General features: G+C 41.2%; 1 protein-coding gene across 4 annotated transcripts in view; it reads left to right on the top strand.

Moving 5' to 3' along the window:
* LOC100725615 (protein kinase C-binding protein NELL1) overlaps nucleotides 1-20,079 on the top strand; it is a 625,998-nt gene that overhangs the window by 207,271 nt on the left and 398,648 nt on the right. For all 4 annotated transcript variants that reach the window (XM_063256792.1, XM_063256795.1, XM_063256793.1 and 1 more), the window contains exon 11: nucleotides 7,926-8,025. In XM_063256792.1, coding sequence (XP_063112862.1) covers nucleotides 7,926-8,025 — 100 coding nt within the window. The remainder of the gene's footprint in view (nucleotides 1-7,925; nucleotides 8,026-20,079) is intronic.

Genomic DNA, 20,079 nt, shown 5'->3' with positions numbered 1-20,079 from the left:
CAGTATCTTTTATCATTAATTTCTAATTTCAGAGCGCTATGATCTGATAACATGCAGGGGATGATTTCAACTCTTTTGCATTTGTTTAAATATGTTCTGAAAGCTAATATATGTTCTGTTTTAGAGAATGATCCATGTACTGCTGAGAAGAATGTGTATTCTGATGTTGTTGGGTGGAACATTCTGTATATGTCTATCAAATCCATTTGTTCGCAGGTTTGATTCATTTCTGTTATTTCTTTGCTCATTTTCTATCTAGTTTATCTGTCCCTTGGTGTCAATGGCGTATTGAGGTCCCCTGTTACAATTGTGTTACTCAGGATTTGAGTTTTCATTTCTGTTAATAGTTGTTTTATACAAGTGGGTGCTCTGGAGTTTGGTGCATATATATTTAAGATAGTTATCTCTTCCTCTTGGAGTTTCCTCCTTACGAGTATGTAGTGACCTTCTTTGTCCTTTATGGTCATTGTTGCTTTAAAGTTCACGTTGTCTGCAAACAGAATGGCTACTCCTGCCTTTTTTTGGATTCCTGCTGCATGAATTATTGTTTCCCATCCTTTGACTTTCAGTCTGTGAGTATCCTTCTGGGTTAGATGGGTTTCCTGTAAACAGCATATGGTTTGATTTTGTTTCTTGATCCATTCTGCTAGTCTGTTTCTTTTGATTAGTGCATTGAGACAATTTATATTAATGGTGATTACTGTTAAATGCTGGTTTATTGTTGACCTGTTATCTCTCTGCTGTTGCATCTTTATCTTTCTGTTCTGTTTAATTATCTGCTTTGCTTAGTGGTTTCTTCCTTTGTGTATCTAAACTGTCTTTCAATATTTTTTGCAGGGTTGGTTTGGTGTTCCTGAAGTTCTTCAGCTGTTCTTTGTCATGGAAATATCGTATTTCACCATCAATTTTGAATGATAGTTTTGCAGGGTACATCAGTCTAGGTTGGAAATCATTTTGCTTTAGGATCTGGAATACTTCACTCCATGCTCTTCTTGACTTTATTGTTTGTGCTAAGAAGTCTGCTGTGATTCTGATAGGTTTTCCTTTATAAGTGATTTGTCTTTTCTCTCTGACAGCTTTTAATAATCTATTCTTGTGCTGTATTTCTGGGATGGTGATTATTATATGTCTGGGTGTAGTTTTATTTTGGTTATGACTATTTGGAGTTCTATATGCTTCACTGATCCTGATGTCAGTTTCTGATCTCATGCTTGGGAAATTTTCAGTATTACTTTTCTAAATATCCTCTTGGCATCCTTTATGTTGTCTCCTTCTTTTTCATTAATCCCTATGATTCTTATGTTATTTTTCTTTGCATCGTCTTACAGTTGTTGAATTGTTATTTCCTGATTCCTTGTTATTTTTAAAAGATCTTTCCTTTCCTGTTCACTAGCTGCAATCCTGTCTTCAAGGTCTGAAATTCTATCTTCACTTTCATTAAGGCTGTTTTTACAGCCTTCAGTGGAGTTTTTTATTTCCTGTATATCTCTGTGCATCTGCATTTTGTATTCTGTTTGTTTCTTATATTGCTCGTCTAGGGATTCTATCTTTTTGTTTAGTTCCTCCAATTTTTTATCTGTCTTTTCTTTAGATATATTTAGAATCTCTTTCATTTCTTTTATCATTTCTTCTTTTATCTGGGAGATTATTTCGAGTTTGAATTTCTTTAAAGCTTCCTGGAGTTGCTTGTCAATTTCAGTAGCTATTGTGTCCGATATATGAGGTGGATGGGATATATTTTCTTCTATATACATCGCTCCTAGGGTTTCTTGAGATGGGCTGGAGGTTTGAGGTTGTAATTTGGTCTTTCGTTTTGTCATTTTCCTATATTTCTGTGTTTCAAGTGTTACTTGAAAGCTTCCTCAGGATCTGTTGAAAATCCCCTTCTATGTTTGGAGCTACTGGGACTCTGGCGCCGCGCTACTCCAAGCCTTTAGGCCTACAGAACCAGTGGCCCTCCTCTGCCTGTTCAGAACTCTGCAGTTCCAGATAAGCTGGGCCTCAGGGACACTGTGCGCCCGCCTGTTCTTTGGAAGCTCCACAGCTCTCCAAGCGCAGCTGGGGTGCAGAGGTGGATGTAGCAGCCTCAAACCCGCCTCTCCACTTTGCTGCACCCTGAAGCCTGGAGGGTCCCAAACAGTCTGGGCTTTGGGCAGAGTGTGCTGAGCACTCACCACTGGCTGTGGTGCCTCTGGGACCTGTGATCCTCCCCTGCTTGCTGACATATCCACAGTCCTCTTGACTTTCCTGTTTATGTAAATCCCTCTCCATCATGGCAATTCGATTTGTTCTTTCCTTTATCTCTTATTCTATTCAGCAAATATTTATGATCGTCTACAATTCGAGGTGCTATTCGAGTAACTGTGTTAGTATTTCATTAAATGCTTTTGGAGCACCTGTTGTGTACCAGCACAGCGCAGGACAGGAATTAAAGATAAGACCTTATGGTTCCCTGAAGATGCTGACATGCACTGAAGACAGGAGGCAGGGAAACCAAGGGTAGTGCAGGGTGGTGAACCTGAGGAGATTGGTCAGTCCTTTGTATTAAGTGATAGAACTGGTTTGGGCACCTTGACTCAGCGTGAGGGGGCCAAGCAGTGCTTCTTGAAGGTGTGGTCATTGTTCTTCACCAGAAATTACTTCCCAGGTGGATGAGAGTGAAGGCGTATTCCAAGCAAAATAAATAGCACTCACAAATGCCCAAAACTAGAAAGAGGAGTGGTGTTATTTAAGGAGGTGCAGCGAAGTTGACTTGGTGATGTCTCAGGGTATATGTGAGAGAGTGAGGAGAGAGAGAGCTATAAAGCTAGTGGGGGTGAGAAAGTACCTGCATTGGAGTTGATATTAATGGTAATGAAGGTCGCCTGCAGGTCCATATGTGTGTGTGTGTGTGTGTGTGTGTCTGTATGTGTGTGTGTGTTGTTGGCTTTGATTTCATTTTCCTTTTGTCACATCCCTGGAGAAAAGGACGAAATTTGTTTTATACCTTGAAGACAATGAGGCATTCAGAGACCGACAGAAACTTTTAAAGACACCCTAATAAAAGAGGAGCTAAAATTTAGTTCTTCAGAGGAGCCCGGGGAGACAGGGCTGTGCCCTGTATCCGGTCTCTCCTTGGACAGACTCTGTCCACCTTTGCCGTCCTCCCTCTTGGCTGCTGTTGGGAATGCCAGACAATGCTTGGGTCACACGGGTTTGCTGGCCATGTCTGTGTGGCGATCTGTCTGCGTCAGTAGGTGCTGGTTGCAGGGGTCCCTTAGTCTGCAGTGGGAGCAGTGATCATGTGGTGGTGAGGGTGCAAAGACCTGTGGATGAATAAGGAGGCTCCCTGGCTGTAGTGGGGGAACAGGTGGGCTGATTCCTAGCCCAGGCCGGGCACATCGCACACAGGAGGGTGGAGAGGATTAAATGAGACGTGTGTGAAGAGCTCATCGCCTGCCCGAATTCTGCTCCTCACTGTGAACTGTTCTTCACTGTTTCCTGCACCCACGCATGTTCTCCTTGACCGTAGGGCAGAGCTCACAGTCTCTGTAAACCGTCCCATTCCTAGGGGAGAGGAAGGGATTTAGATTCTAAATCTCTAGCTTCTGTCTTCTGAATCAGGGAGAGCTTGGATGGTTAAACGCAATTTTGTCCACTCTGGCACCAGACATAGATCTGTCACTTACAACCAGCAACCCCTTTTGTAGTTTTGAGCAGAAGCAGTGGGTGACTTTGGTGAGGTCTCACTGTGACTTGATCTCTGTTATCCTGAGAGAATCCATGCAGACACAGATGAGACCTGCAGAAGACGTGAGCATGGATTTAAAGGCCATCTTATCTGAATGGTGCTGGCAAATTGTAGGTGCCCCGCACCCCTCAGGTCATCTTTTAGAGCTTGTACAGTTTATGGGTGGTTCTCCTTGTACAAGTGGTCATTCTCCTTCTTTTCAAAGTCATTAGTTTTTATTTAGGGTCTTTCTGCAATTATTTGTGAAATAGTTACTTTGTGCTCAGATAGAAAGTCCATTGACAAATAATGTTTAAACTTTCTAAGCATTTACTATTTTTTAGGCAGCATTTAAAGCATGGGAAACATGCTATCACATTTAATCCTTGTAGTAGTTCTCTGAGGTGGGTCCAGTGCAGACTAAAATTGAGGTGCAGAGAAACAGGGTTGCGTGATTGGTGAGCGAGCTCACTGGGGTCAAAATCCTTGTGGTCTGGCTTTCTGACCTCCTTTCTTAGCCTCTCTGCTGCCATTCCTGGGACTGACGGACTTATTCAGACTCATCTCCAGACTCAACTTCAGGCTCATCTCTGAAGCTTAGAGAGGTGGATTCTGAAGAATTGAGTGACTGCTTCTCACTCTGTCTTAGATGGGTTGGGGTAGGACCCAGTGACTCCCTTGATCAAAACAGCACCTACCAGTGGCCATGGAAGAGCTGTGGTGCATGTTTAATGGGTGTGATCAACAGGGAGAGAGGGTGACCAGTGTAGGGTGAAAGGTCTCCTGGTCTCTCCCAGGCGGCCTTTTTGAGATCTAAGCCCTAATGTCATATGGCACCTGCTTTATGTAATGGAATCACTTCTTTCTTTTGTGCCTAAAATGGTGCTCTGAAAGTACCATTCATGAACAAATAGAGGAAATGGTTACTGAGATAATTTATGTGCTCTGTGTTGCTGACAAACATCCCAAGTTGACAGAAGCCTACCTGGAGATCCTTGCATTCCTATTATAAGAGGATTATTTTAAAGCCTCAGTCATACCAATTAAACAGCAAAAAGCCCTTTCATTTCAAAATTTCTGGCATTTCCAGGAGTTAATATGTTATTTTTGAATAAAAAACTCAAGATGAATAAATTGTCTTAGAAATCTTACTTTGTTCAGTTATTCGTTTTCTGAATTTTTTTTTGATTTGACATACTAGTTTTATATTATTAGAAACATAGCAATGAGTTGAGGACTTGAAAATGCTTATTTTGATGAGAAGATAATATGGAGACAGTCACTCCAAGAAAAAATATAGAAGAATTACGTTTTTCCATTAACACAGAGCTCCATACAAAGGTCATGCAATAGTGTACCATAATCAGGAGGCTATAACAATATTAATTATGAACAATTTCTTACAGGAACAGTGTATAAAATAAAGGTTATAAAAGTTCATGCCAGCTCTGTAGCTGGACTGGATGGATTTAAGGGCATTTATGGAGCAGTAATCGCAGTTCCTGTTATTCTGAAATTCATGCCACGGTTTCATCTGTTTAAGAACTTGGAGTTAGGACTTTGCTCACTGTATGTTTAAAAACTGATTAGAATTTTTGACAGTAGGCTCATTTTATAGGAAGAAAAGCTTTCATGGGTGGTTTTTGTTTAAAAAATAAAGTCTAATGTACTTTTAGTATTGTTGTGGTTTATAAAAGAAGTATATTCTTACGTTATAAAATTTGGAACTTAGAGAAAAGGCCTCTAAGGAAGAGAATGGAAAGTACTCCAAAATCTTACTACTTAGAGATAATCTCGTTTATCAGTTCCATCTTCCATAGTAGCAGTAAAATTCATCTTGACAACTTTTGTTTGGTCCTTTACGGAAAAAGACTTGAACTGAGGCTCCCCACAAGTGATTTATTAATGCAGTTCTCCCAGGGAAAGCCAGGCAGACTGTGTGGGTGACCGAGTGGGAAGGGAAACTTAGCAAAGATGGACTTTCTGGAAGGAGAGACATAGTCTGACTCCACCTCTGTGTCTGGGACACCCCTTACGGTCCAGAGAGTGTCCTTCCTCTGTGTCATGCATATTCCATGCCATCCAGTCAGTGGCTCTGGGCCAAGAAAATGGGGTTGCAGGACTTCTAGGTAACTTCCGGCTTTGGACACAGTGGTTCCAGGGCCCACGGGAGGACAGGGCCCTTGTCTGAGGAGGACAAGGTGAACCCTTGGTAAGCCAAAGGTCTGGACCTTGGGTGTGGGCACATAGAACTAATAAAAGGGACTCAACAGTATCCACCTCCCATACTTATGCCAGGACATAGTGGGTCAGAATAATGTATTAATATGAGCCGATAGGAGTAGAGTAAATAATGAGAAGCCGTTCAGCATTTTCCTTACAACTTAGTTTATGCTCCTTATAGTATGCTATTAGCTTTCACTGACGTGATCATCAGTTTGAATCTCTGTGGGAGAAACTGAGGCACAGCAGAGCAGGACATGAAAATCCAGCCTCGTGCTAACTGTTGAGGTTTGGTGCTGCCCGTGTGACCGGGAGAGAGAAGTGAGGGTGGAATCTAGTGAGAAGTGGGGCCACGGAGTAGCAAGATCAATTTCAGGACTTAGAGCCAATCCTAGTATAGAATCAGGAGAAAAGTGAGAGGCTCTGGAAATGAGGAGCAAAGGAGAAGAAAAAAAAAGATACATCAAAGAATGATGGGTACTGGTCCATGTGGGTGGGAAATTATAAGAACAGAGAGGGAGCTGTACTGCAAACAAGGTATCTAAAGAGTGCGTCACTGGAAATTTATATTCCACACTGAAGGTTTTATTGTTCATGTGTGAGAACCTGTGTGCTGATGTAATGGGAGTTCTTGTCCAGCTGGAGATCCGTGGGTGGTTCTGGGGCTGGGGTGACCGAGTGTCTTGCAAAGTGAAGGCTCTGTCGCAACCGCCCTTCCATGCTGTCCACTCCGTCTTGTTCTCCCACTGAGTCAGTAGCTGCCTTTGACTTTCAAGGAGACTCATTTTCTGAATCCATTTCTTGGCTGTCTTACAACCTGAGAATGGGAGAGAAAAACTAAATGTGTTAGGTCCAGTAGGGGTCTCTTCAGCCTTCTTAAGGAGTGCAAATAATGGGCTCATTACTTTTTATATAAAACTGAGTACAGATTCTAGTAAGGCCCACAAACAGGACCTCAGATGAAGTGAGGTCGTGAGGATTCAGCTGCCGAATATTTAACCTTTCATGTAAGCGATTTTACTTATATCTGGGGAAAACCTAGCGCTCATCTACCTGACCCTCTTTTATCTCCTTCATACCTGGACACCGTGGCTCCTGTCTGTGTCCTCTGCCCGTGAGGTCTGTTTGTTCCTTTTTCCTTTATTCAGTTTTCCATACATGTGGCATCTCCGCAGTTTTTTCCCATCTGGGTAGAATTAATTACCCTCCAGTCACATCATCTAATGCTTTTATCGGAGCACATCATTTTCGGACTTGCTAGATTACATTATGGTTTATAGTTTAAGAAGTTTTTGTCTCCTTCCACCCAGACTGTGAGCTTGTTAAGAACAAGGAGGAGGTGTCTGAGTGTGGTGGCACATGCCTGTCATCCTGGCACTTGGGAGGCTGAGGCAGCAGGATTGTCACAGGTTCCAGGCCAGCCTGGGCTGCATAGTGAGTTCAAGTGCAGCCTGAACTACATAGCCAGACCCTGTCTCAAAAACACCAAAAATAAGAAAAAATAAAACAGGAAGACGTTTTGTTCCTCTTTGAGTTTGCAATGCCTGGTCCCCAGAAGTGTGCTGGATTTGGTGCACATAAAAATGGCACCGAGCTCTCTGACTCTGCTTTCACTGATGTCATCATGCCAGTAGCTCAGAATCCACCATGGTTAGGATATCGACGGCAGAAATCAGTACACTTCACAAAGAAAGCCTCCCCTTTCAGGTCAGTTGTTAAAATTTATCAGCTAACACTGTCAGCATCCTTCCTCATTACAGAAGATACTAAGACACCTGGGATTGGTCTCAGAGGACATAGAAAAGGGAATTTGCCTTCTTTCCAGCAGTCTCACCATTTCATTTGCAATGTTATTATTAGTGGAATAGCTCAGAGTGCTGATACTTATTGTAGGTTGTTATCACTGCACACTATTAACAGTGAGGATTATTAGTTGGTACCACTGACTAACCACGTGAACATCTTTTTTGTTTTCCTGATATCTGATGTCCAGGGTGGAGTTTTAGTGAAAATTACGGAAAAGTGTCCTCCTTTGAACTGCTCAGAGAACGACCACATTCTTCCAGAGAATCAGTGCTGCAGAGTCTGTCGAGGTAAGTGGGCTTGGTGGGGTGTGGAGGGCTTGCTTGGGATAGGACCTTGTGTGTGTGTGTGTGTGTGTGTGTGTGTGTGTGTGTGTGTGTTTAATGAATAGTGTGATGAGAAAAAAGCACACACCCCAGGCTCTGCTCTGATGCTTAGAGATTTCTATTTCTTGTTTATTTTTCTCAGTTATAGTGTCTACATTTACAAAATGAGAATAATATCTGCTACATGTGATGTGTCCAATAAATAATTGCTATTAAAATAATGCTAATGATAGTTCCTATAATAATAATCATCCCCTCATGATTACATTTTCCTCATGAGTAGGTTGAGGAGTTATCATTTCAGCATGGTTCATGGACCAATTCCCGTATCTCATAGAAAATATAACTCACAGTGAATCCTTATTCATGAAATTGATTTCTGTGCACTTTGTTTTACTTCTTTGAATGAAAACAGACTGAAATGAGAACACTGATTGCTAATTAATTCTTGGGTATAAATTGTTTTCTCCCTCTTCCTGGAATTATCTTCTCCCCCAAATACATTCTTATTTCTTCTGCTCACGTTTTTTCCTCTCTCTGAAATTCTTACCTGGGCACATTAGATGGGTAAGGAGAACCTAGAATTTATTTAGAGTCCTAAAATTGAGTCCACTTAAACTGATAGCTGTTATTTTAAAAACAGTGTCTATTCCCACTACTTCACTTTCTCAAATCTCTAGTTAGATCTGTGTTGCCAGAATTTCCACCCTTCTAAAGTTAAGAAGGCCGGAGCAGCCTTGTGGTTTGTCTCAAGTTACCTCGTCTTTCCCATTTTTCTATCTTTTCTGTAGCACAAGAGTTGGTAAAAGTGGTCATTTTAGGTTTTGTAGACCAGCAGATTTCTATTACAACTTTAAATTCTGCTACAGCATAGATCATAGGTATATATAGCTGTGGCTGTGTGTCAGTAAAATTTTATTTACCAGAACAAGTGGCAGCTCCTAACTTGCTGACCACTCCCCTAGCACCCTTTTTCTGTTTTTTATCATGATGTGTTTTTATTTCAGACTGTGATTTCTGTCTGTGGGTGGTCATGAGAGAGCTATGCTTTAGTAAAGTTCTTAGGAAATTACGGTACCCTAAGAATCAGGGATATGCTAACCAGAGTCTGCCCTGATTTATCTCTTATGACTACAAGAGTATTTGCAGCTGGGACACTTTGGCAATACTTAAACATCGAATGGAATTATCAGAGGGATGCAATTATTGGTAACCAATAAGGGTATCAGGTGGGTCTTATCATTTAATGCAAAATCTGTCACTTGCTCTTTGTTGAGGTGCCAAGTGAGACTCAGCTTTTGCCAATCCCTTCTGACTTATGGTTTCATTAGAGCAGGATCATTGATTAGGTCACAGAAATTCAAGACGAAGTCATTGCTCTAGTATCCCTGCTTGTGCTAGAAGTTGTTGTGCCTTTCTTTATGAATAAAGATGCTGAGAGATGTCAGACCTCACTGGAAGGCAGACTCCCATTCCCAGAACTCTAGGGGCTTTTAGGAAATTTGACTTAGCTACAGAAAAGTGAGAGCAAGGACTGACTGATGCTCCCCAGCCTTGGTCTCGGCCATTTGCGAAACTCAGGATATTTTCTCTTCTCCTTCATGTGTGTTTTCTTCCATCCCAACCAACCAGGAAATCCTTTTTTTTTTTGAAACTGTTGGTTTTCTCTGGTGATTCATGAGGATAAGTGAGTTTCTGCAGTCCTCTCTGACAACTCCACATTTTGACAGGAACTGAAATGTACCTTTTTGGAAAAATATGGCAGAGAGGATTTTCTTGTGGGAGGTTGGGTGAATTAAAACTTTCAGGTGTATGAGTTTTCTTGTGTTTCCCTCGCATCTCAGAATTCACTGGATTGAAGGAAGAATTATTTTTCAGTAAGGTCCTCATTAGCACTTTTACCTCAGTTATTTCCTTCATCCCTGTTGTCCCATAGCAGAGAGGGTACCCAGGCTCCCTGTGCACTTCTGTGTATCGGGCAGTCAGAAAATGAGAGGCATGTTCATGTGGGGAGTCAGCATCTCTTTTATGTAAACCCTACCATTTTGGTAACAACAAGACTTCAATCAGATGTGCTCAAAATACTATTATCTGCAACTATGCCTGTGATGAATTTCAGTCCATTTCCTTCCATTCCAATCTATCTTCCAAGAGTTTTTCTGAAGGTAACATAGTAGACTCTGTAACATAGTGGTTTCTGTGAGAAATCTTTTATCCCTCTGATTCTCATTGGCTTCTTCCCTTTTGATTCACATTCATGTCTTTTGAGTGGTTCTTACAGAGAATGAGGGATCGAATAGTTACTATACTGCCAAGATTTGCAAAGCCCAGGAACTTTTTCCAAGATAAATCATTCAGATTTTCTTGCCCCTCCTCCTTTCCCCCTATCTAAAACAGTACGTAATGGATAGATGAGAAACACCTGATTTCTGTGTAAAGCAATTTTTACCCTGCACATGGAGCCACTGGCACTGTCCGTGGTTTGGCAGGCAGCAAGTAAAAAGAGAGGCAGGAGTTGGATGAGATCAAGTGCATATTTCGGGGTGAATGCTGGGATGTGGTGTGATGCAGTCCTGTGACTTTTGTCACCCTGGCTTCAATGATTCCAGAAACCAAAATGTCCCTGGCCCTTTCCAACACTGAAAACAATTACATATTAGCATATTACAATTACAGTTAGCATATTAACCTGCCCTGCATCTATTAATCAGTTTGAAAGAAATTATCCTTTGAGAATATTATTCCTCAGAAGTCTAAGTCAAAAACTTTTTTGAGGAGTGTAGCTTGTTAACTTTTTTATGCAGGTAATTTTTAAATGAATAACATGTGTATGTTCATAGTTTTTCAGAGTTTATTCTCACTAGGACTTGGATGAGCCGCCTCACCTTGGTGGGTTATTTCTCTGTCTCCAAGTGGCTGATGGCAAAAGGCTGAAAAATCAACTTCCATTTAATGATTATATTTATAAATTGGTTCTTTAAGTGCAGGAGACAAGTAAGTGATGGAGATACCTTCTGACAGAGAGAGCATCTTTGTCGCTGTGTTTATGGTCCTGGGGCTTCACGCACACTTGGCAAGTGCTAGGTCACTGAACTACACTCTATCCTTCATGTCCTTGTCATGTCAGTGACTTAGATGGGATTTTAATTGAGTCTGTATATTTTGTATATGAAATATTTTTCAAATCCCATTTGAAAAGCTGTAACTAGTTTCCTCAGGTTATAACTTGTTAGTTTTATTATGTAGGCAATTTTAAATGAGTAACCTGTATATATTTATGTAGTTACTGCCCTCTTCACACTGACTAATCCAGATGAACAGTGCAGACTGTGGTTTTACCTTAACCATTTTCTTAGTGGGAGTTAAATCTGGGGGCTTTGTGTTATCAGAACTGGTATCATGACCAGAGCCTAAGAGACTTTGACTCTCCAAAGTTAGCAAACGCTGTGAAAAATTCCTCTTCTTTTTGACATAGATGAAGGCAACTATCAGAGCAGACACTTACATCTACAGGGCTGTTGGTGTATCTAGGATGCCCAGGGAGAGAACTGCAGAGCCGTGTGGGCCGGCACATGCAAGGGGAGGAAAGTCAGTGGACACTGGTGGAAGAGACCACTTAGCCATTGCTGGGGCTCAGTTCTCAGTCACTGGCAGTAGGATGTACAGTAGCCCTCAGCATGGCCACAGCTTCCCCAGATGTCTCAGCACACTTTGTGCTGGCAGCGTGAAATTTGTTTACCCCCCTCATTACCTTGAGGAAATAGCCATAGCTGGAGTCTGCTCACTAGTAATGTGAGAACATTAGGTGGGTAAGAGGAGAGGGCACTGGAGTGACATCTCTGCTGCTTCCTGGAAAGAAGCAGGAAAGGCCTGAACTAGTCCCAGCAGATAAAAAGATTGCTCATGAGTTTCTGGTCCTCCCAGTTGAAGATTGGAAAGGAAAACAACAAAATCAAAGCTGATGACATGGATCATGCATCCATGCTCCAGGAAAACACACCAATCTTGTGGCTCATTCCAAAATTTCCCAACACACTTCTCATGGTTTTGTTCCCTCCACCACCAGCTCTAATTGCGTTTTCAAGGTCGCTGATGACTTTGGAGGATTTTGCTGCATGTTTATGACTTCCAGTGCTGGAGAAAAATGTTCTTTCCAACATCTGTTCCAGATGTGCTTATCTGTAATTTTAATTCATGCTCACTTGTCTTGTCATCTGGCCTGGACTTAAATTAGTTGGGATTATTTGTACTATTTAAGATTTTATGCCCTTCCATTGAATCCTCCTAGAATCTCAGCATCCCATGATGTCCCTCCCCAGGTCTTCCTTTAGGTCATTTTAGGTGAATTTATAATTGAAATGGTTATAGAGAGGATTTCAGGGTATTTGAGGTAAACAGAGATCTGGAAAAGTGACACTTAATGAGAATGTAAGCTGGTGTGATAGTAGAGGGCCTGGCAGTGTATAAACAGGTCAGGTTCTCTGCGTATTGATAGATGGGGTGGGATCTGATCAAAACCCCTGAAGCATTAGCTAAAGTGGCTTGGGAAGACTCCCTGCCCTAAAGCTGGGAGCAGAGGGCATCTGAAGGAGAGGCTGGGCTCACGGAACACAGCAGTTCAGTGACCCAAAAGTGACTTAATGGACTTGGATCTGGGAAGTTCCCAGAATGAAGCCCATAGTTCCAGAAAGAACTAAATCTAAAGCTAGGCTGTTCTTCCAGGTAAGAGCTCAGGTGTCTCCTAACATGTGTATTAGGTGTGGAATGCATGACGTAATTCAGTTCTCAAAAAGGATCTTTGGGCTGTATCCTCCCAAAACAATCCATGGGAAGAGAATGTCCAGGTAGGTAAAGTGCCTGACCTGCTGGTCACACTGTGCACAGGAGACTGAGGGCAGGGAATGGTGGTCTGTCTGGAGTTGACTTGAGCTATCTCTGCGCTATTCAGTCTTCCCAGGAGAAGTAGCCTGTTCATTCTTCATTGGGGAAAAAGTCATGGGAGTAAATCCTGCATGCGCATGCCCATCATTGGCTGCAGAACGCAAAGATGAGCCACATTAAGTTGTATACCTTTTTCTTAGGTATACAGCGTGTAGATGGGGTTCTAAAGAGCAGCAATGTGGGAGACTTCGTTGTTATATGCAGGGCTGTTGTGTGCACATTTTGTCCATGAATTTAAAGTAAATAAATAGTTTAAATAGGGTTATTAGTATTTGTAAAGAATTCTAAATACAGGACCACTAAGGGGGAGACAAAAGCTTAGGCTGTTCCCAACCAGTGGAAAAAAAAATAATGTGACTCCTAATGTCTATGCTTCTTCATTAATTTCCTTGAACCTGTCTCAGCCATTTGATGCTCCATGTGTTTTGAATGCCTGTTCCTTTGGATCTTATCCTCAGGACCTCATAAGCTCCTTCTCAGTGACACATTCCTGGGGCTCTGTGCCCCTGTTCACCATAATACCCCTCTGTAATTCAGAGCATATGCGTAGTCACCCTGGCTTTACCGTAAGGTGGGTGAGGACCTGTCTGCAATGAGTTTCTGGGCACATGACGAATAATTCATACACTTTTCTTGACCCGCTGAATGGCACCTCTGCCAGGAACTAAAACCAAGCTGTGATCTGAGTAAAATGAAAAGCAGTGTCTTTCAGCAGAGTGTGTGTCTTTTCCTAAGCACCTGCTCATTTGAAATGATTTGAATATGAACTCTATCTGGGTCTTACTCATCTTAATATCTGCGGGTGCTGTTCTGATGTGTGACAAGTTAGTTTACTTCTTACCTTGAGTTTCCAAACAATAAGTGATAATAGAGTATTCTCTGGAGAATGAAAAGTTTCTTTCTTTGGAAAGATCTGGGCATGCAGGGGGTAAAACATGCTGATGACTGGTGGAGCTCTGTCTTCTCAGGCCAGGGACAGCATCCCCTGATGAAAGCCATAGCTGGATGGGCTTGTGGGGGGGGGGCGACTGGAAATTATATCTGCTTTTTAATCTCTTTCACTTACCACCTACACATTGAATAATCATAGGCAAGGGAATCAACCTCTTTGAGACTCATTGTATGCATCTTTAAAATATTCTTAGTTCTAACTTGAGAAGACTCTGAGGATTTAGTTATGAAATCAAGAAATATTGAGTGCCTGTAATGTGCTATGTATTGTCTTAGGCACAAGATGAACAGATTTGCGTGTTCCTTTCCCCTGTGGAGTTGAACTTCTAGTGGGCAGACAGGCCTCCATCCATAAACACACAAAAAAATCAATTAGTGATCATGATAACTTCTATAAACAAGGAGGTTAGGCTCCCAAGAGAGGGAACAATGGGCTTCATTTAGACTCAATAAACAAGAATGTCTTGCTTGCATAGAGTATAACGTGTGTGCTTTTTGTGTGTGTGTGTGTGTGTGTGTGTGTGTGTGTGTGTGTGTGTGTTTTGAGAATATTTAGATCTGCTGTTCTTACTGTACTGGCAATCTGCCTGTTATTTAACACAGTGTCATTAGCTACAGGCTTATGTGCTAAGGTACTAAGGTAGAGCTACAGAACTTACTTATTCTACTTGAGTGAAACCTTGTACCATTTGACCAACATCTCGGCATACCCCCTTGCCTAAGAGTTATTTTAGCAGACATGCATATTAACATCCTGAGTTGGTGGAACAAATTTCAAAGACTTGGAATCAGAAAAGAGACTGCAGTTCTAGAGGAATAAAAAGAAAGTCTGATGTGGCAGGAGGGGTGTGATGGGGTGGTGTCAATTTTGTATTTGAAATAAAACAGGAGGCCCGTGAAAGATTTTTTTAAAAGGTGACACAGTCCAATCTATGTTTTAAAGCATTCTTTTGATGTGGAAAATGGATTATAGACAGCCAAGAGGGAACAGGAAAGCAAATAAGGGATGCTCACTAGAAAGATGTGTGTGGAGCGGGGCGAGTTGTCTTACTATGCTGTGGAAGGAAAGAATCTGTGGAAGGAAAGAGGTCTGTATGAAACTAGAGGCTGAGGACATGGCCTTGGATTTGATTCAGATATGACACATACTACACACACACAGACACACAGACACACAGACACAGACAGACACACAGAGAGACATGCGCACATGCATGGGAACAGAAACTGGAAGACCATTTGTGGAACAAGGATAAAGATGATCCCTGATTTTCCAGTTATTCCCTGTGTGTTTAGAGAGGATCATGGATTTTCATTATTGATCCTAGATATTCTTGACCATTTCTCATGAATAATAGGGCACAAATATTGGTCCATATTTCATTTCTGTTAAAAGCAGATTTGTAGAATGAAAACCTTCAACCTTGATGAACTATATTTAGTTTTAATAAATTTGCAGAACATAGAAAGGCTATTGTGTTGATTCATTTCTCATTGCTGAGACACAATACCTGACACCTCCAGGTTGAGGGAAGAAAAGTTATTTTAGCTCACAGTTTTTAGAAATTTTAGTCCATATTTGGTTGGACAAAGGCAGGGCAGCATGGCAGAGGGGCACTGCAGAGGAGAAACAGTTCATGGCATGGCAGGTAGGCATGGGACTTCCTCCTTTTTCTTTTTATACAAGCCTATTGGTAGGTGCCACCCACAAGCAGAGTGAGTCTTCTGTCTTCAGTAAATCCATCATTCATACCCAGAATTATGCTAATCCAAATTTGGGCTAATGCAGTTTCCTCCAGTTACCTCTCCATAGCCCCACTTGCTCCCAGTGCCTGAGGCTTGGGGGAGAGTCTAGACATAAGCCACAGCACTCTTCTCCTGGCTTGCAAGGGTCTCATGCACATCCCTCTATGCAAAATGCATTTATTCTGTTTCTAAGAGTTTCCAAAGTCATAATAATTTCAGTATTATTGGAAAGTCTTAAGTCCCAATTCTCTTCTGAGATTTAAGGCAAACTTTTATGTGCAAGGCCTTATAAAAGTGGAAAATAAAATACTTCCAACATATAATGGCACAAGATACATGTTCCCATTCTGGAAAGTTCAAAAGGGCAATACAGAGGAATGAAACAAAAACAATCCAGCAGGGCAAACATTAAATCTCCAGTTCTGTGTACAGTACCCAGGGTGATTTGTGGTGTGATGTGCATAACTTTTCCTCTATTTATTGAAGTTTATTGGTTCAATTTAGGTACACATAGTGACCACATTCATTATAGGAAATTTGTGCATGACATGTGATGAATTCTCTGTCTTTTTTTATTTTACAGTCCCATTTCTTCTTTTAAAACTCCCTTCCCTTCCCTGTTCATGAAACTCTGCTTGCATTTTATCCTTCTTTTCTCATTTTTTTCTTTTCCTTCTTTCCTTGATCTCAGTTGTAGCCTTCATCTCTTTTCTCTTGGGCTGGCGTTGCTCATTACTTGTGGCATATTCCTGACTTCAACGAACTTCAGAGTTCTCCATGGCATTTTTGGCTTTACCCGCAGAGCTTTACACACTGCCTTCTCAAAGGCACACTGACTGGCCTCTCAGGCCTTCTTCTGAAATCTGCGTGGATGTCAGAAGCCTCCCTGACTCCACAACTCCTGCATTCTGCATGAGTGAAAAACCCGCACCACCTGAATTATGCCAATGTGAGCTGCCAACTGGAGACGTACCTGAGCTTCTCTCTGTCTTGCCTGTAAAGGTCAAGTGCCTGGATCGCTGAGCACTGCGAATCCAATCTCAAGGATCAATTCTGTAGGCTGCTGCCATTCTGAAACTTGCCTTAGAGAATTTCTTCTCAAAGCAAAGATTTTCATCTTTGCAATTGTGGGGCTACGAAGCTTGGAGTCCTTTTGGTTCTTGCAGTTCCCTTAGACCATGTTTTTTTTTATTGTGCAGTTGCAAATTACATGACTTTTTGCTGCTAATCTTTTCAGCAATCAGGTTGTCCTCTGTTCTGTTTTTGCAGGCCACAACTTTACTAGAGCTTTCTTTCTGGCCCAACTCAAAACTTTCCAAATCTTTGCTCTTGATTTTTAAACTTTGGTCTTGATTGTTGACATGTAGTAGATCTGTCTAAAGCCTCCCACTAGGAGCCATACTACTGCCTCAACATTAGACTGCTTTGAATTTTTTCCACCAAATTAATTAGGCTACTGCACTTAATTACAGTCTCCTGAAAAGTCTCTGAACATGAATAAAATGCAGACAAATTTTCTGCCAGAGCAGAACACACATGGCTTGGAATCCACCTGCCAATGGACTCCTTCTTTCCAACTGAAACTGCTCGAGCCTGCTCTTTCTGGCTGTATTGCAGTCAGAATTGTGGTCTTCTGAGTTCTGAGCAGACTCTCCCATCAGGCTCAGCTCACAGCATTGTAGGGCTGATTCTCCATCAGGGATTTACAAATATTTCCAGACTTCTCCTGTACAGCATTTCTGAGGGTTTCTGCATCGCGCAGTCACATAGTATCACAGCAGTGACTCCCCTTCTCTAATAACAAATCTGTCTTAGTTACTTTGTCATTGCTGAGACAAAATATCCAAAACTGACAAGTTAAAGAGAAAAGGCTTATTGTAGCTCACAGTTTGTAAAGGGTTCAGTCTATAATTAGTTGGCTCCAAGGGTGGCATCACAGAGCGGCAGCACAGAAGAGAAACAGTCCATGGCAAGGGAGGCAGGAAGCACCGAGACTTTCTTTTTCCCTTTTTATTCCCCTTAGGCTAAAAACCTATTGATTTGTGTTATGCACACCAGGGGTGGGTCTTCCTTCTTCATAAAGCTCACCATTCACTCTCAGAAACCCATCAGTGGACTAACTCAGTATCACACACCCTTGATCCCTTTATCTCCTCAGAGCCCCAACTATGAGCGCGTGAGGGTTTGGAGGGCCATCTGGATCTGAGAGGTAATGCTTATGATATGATTTATGAACAGTAACAGAAAATAATCACTAGCAATCACTTATACCCTCAGAAATGTAAATGTTTTTTAAGTGGTTTTAAGAATATTTTTTAAGTGGTTCTTATGAGAACTTTAGAATCAAATTGTGACCATCATTTTCATTGTCTTGGATGAGTAAAATTCCAGACACATTTTCCTATTTTTGTTTTTTGATACTGGAAACTGAACTCATATCCTTGTGCTTGACAGAGTTGGCACTGTGCCACTGAGCTTTATCCTCAGCCCCTTGATGCATTTTTCTAACCTGTGGATAATAGTTATTGTAGGATAGTGTAGGAATTTAATGAAGTACAGCTGTGTAACTTGCTAAGCATTATTCCTGCTATATTGGAAGAAGTCAATAATAGCAACATTTTCAGGTATCCCCATTATGAAAAGCAGCGTGAAGATTCCTCAAGAAAGTAAAGCTAGGGGGCTGGGGATTTAGCTCAGCGGCATAAGCGCCTGCCTTGCAAGCAGGCAGTCATGAGTTCGATCACTGGTACTGATAAAAAAATGAAAACGAAAAAAAAAAAAAAAAAAGTAAAGCCAGAAATTCCATTTGACCCACTATCATGTTACAGTGATACATGTATGCCTGTGTTTATAGTGGTAGAACTCATAAAAGCTAGATCTTGGAAATTGGCAATGTTTCCATCCACAAATGAATGGAAAAAAAAATATGGTATTGTATACAGTGCAGTACTTAACTCTAATGAAAGAAGGATAAACTTGAATCATTTGTAAGAAAATTGGTGTCCTTAAGAGTATAATGTTATGTGAAATAAATCAGATATACAAGCTCAAATAATACATGGTTTCACTTAGGTGAGAAACTCAAAACATAAATAAACCACAAAGTAAAGGATGAATATAGGACATAGATTGTTCTTTTAAAAAAGAAAAGAGACAAAGAGAGGAATTGGAGATGGGAGATAAAAAAAGAATTAAGATGTGTTAAACACAGGCAAGTGAAAAATTCTTGAATTTTTTTTACCTTATTTGTGTGTCTTCTGTGATCACATTATTGCTTATAATTTCATAAAAAATAAATACATTAATATTTTAGGAGGAGGATAGATTGGAGGAGACTCCTACATTTTCTTCAATTGAGAAAAAAGCGTTCCAAAGTCTGGTTGGAGGGAAATGGTGGGGGCGGGGGGGGGGAGAAAGAAAGAGAGAGAGAGACAGAGACAGAGACAGAGACAGAGACTCTGAGACTGACTGGGTAGCAATTAAGCAGCAACTAAAGACAAACAACCAGGAGAAAAAGCTGTGCATCTTAAAATGTCTTGATGTGCACATCAGACAAGATAGACAAAGCCTTTGGAAGGATTCTGAAAGGCAAAGAATCATTTGCGAATTTATGAGTTGTCGCCTAACTCAGAGGTTGAGGCTCTGTTTTAAGAATGATGATGACCAGCGGGGGTGAAGTGTTCTTCAGCTGGACTGGGATGAAAGCTGCACAGCTGTGTAAATTACTGAAATACCATCAGACTTGCTACTTGCAATAGATAGATTTCATAGTATGTAAATTGTACCTCCATAAAAAGATTTAAGGACAGAACTATGTGACTAGCACACGAGTCAGATTTGCCTTCCAGTTGGCTATGATGGGGGATTGCACGGCCCTGCTGTTTTCACCCATCCATTGATTCCACCTCTAATTTGAAGACTTCTGTCTGCCCATTTGTCCACCCATTCTGTAAGTCATCATCCACAGCACCATTGCTTTGAAAGAAGGTTTTGGTCAAGAGTAATGAATTAGACAGAAAATCTAGTGCAAAGAAGTTGTAGTTATTAAAGTTATGCTTCTTAAGATATGGCAGAAAGGAGGGGAAGATGTTTGGAAAGTGAGAATTTACCTTGTAGACTGAATATGTGCATATAAAATGATATTGTCTTTATTCTTTAGATAGAATACTCAGAATCTGTTGCTCTAGGGAGTAGAAAATACTGATTAAAAGCTCTGGCTTCAGTCAGATTTGGGTCATGACTTTCCGTGCCTTACACATGTGCAGCACCATCTTTGAACCTCAGTTGTTCCATCTGTAAAACAGGGTTGATAATTCTGCTGTGTAGAGTTGCTAACAGAATGAAATGGGATAATGCATGTAAATCAGCTATGATTACCAA

This window comes from Cavia porcellus, unplaced genomic scaffold (assembly GCF_034190915.1).
Source record: "Cavia porcellus strain 051 isolate PalLab524CR breed Dunkin Hartley unplaced genomic scaffold, mCavPor4.1 scaffold_9, whole genome shotgun sequence".
NCBI classification, from domain to species: domain Eukaryota; kingdom Metazoa; phylum Chordata; class Mammalia; order Rodentia; family Caviidae; genus Cavia; species Cavia porcellus.
This window is presented reverse-complemented; position numbering and strand designations above follow the sequence as displayed.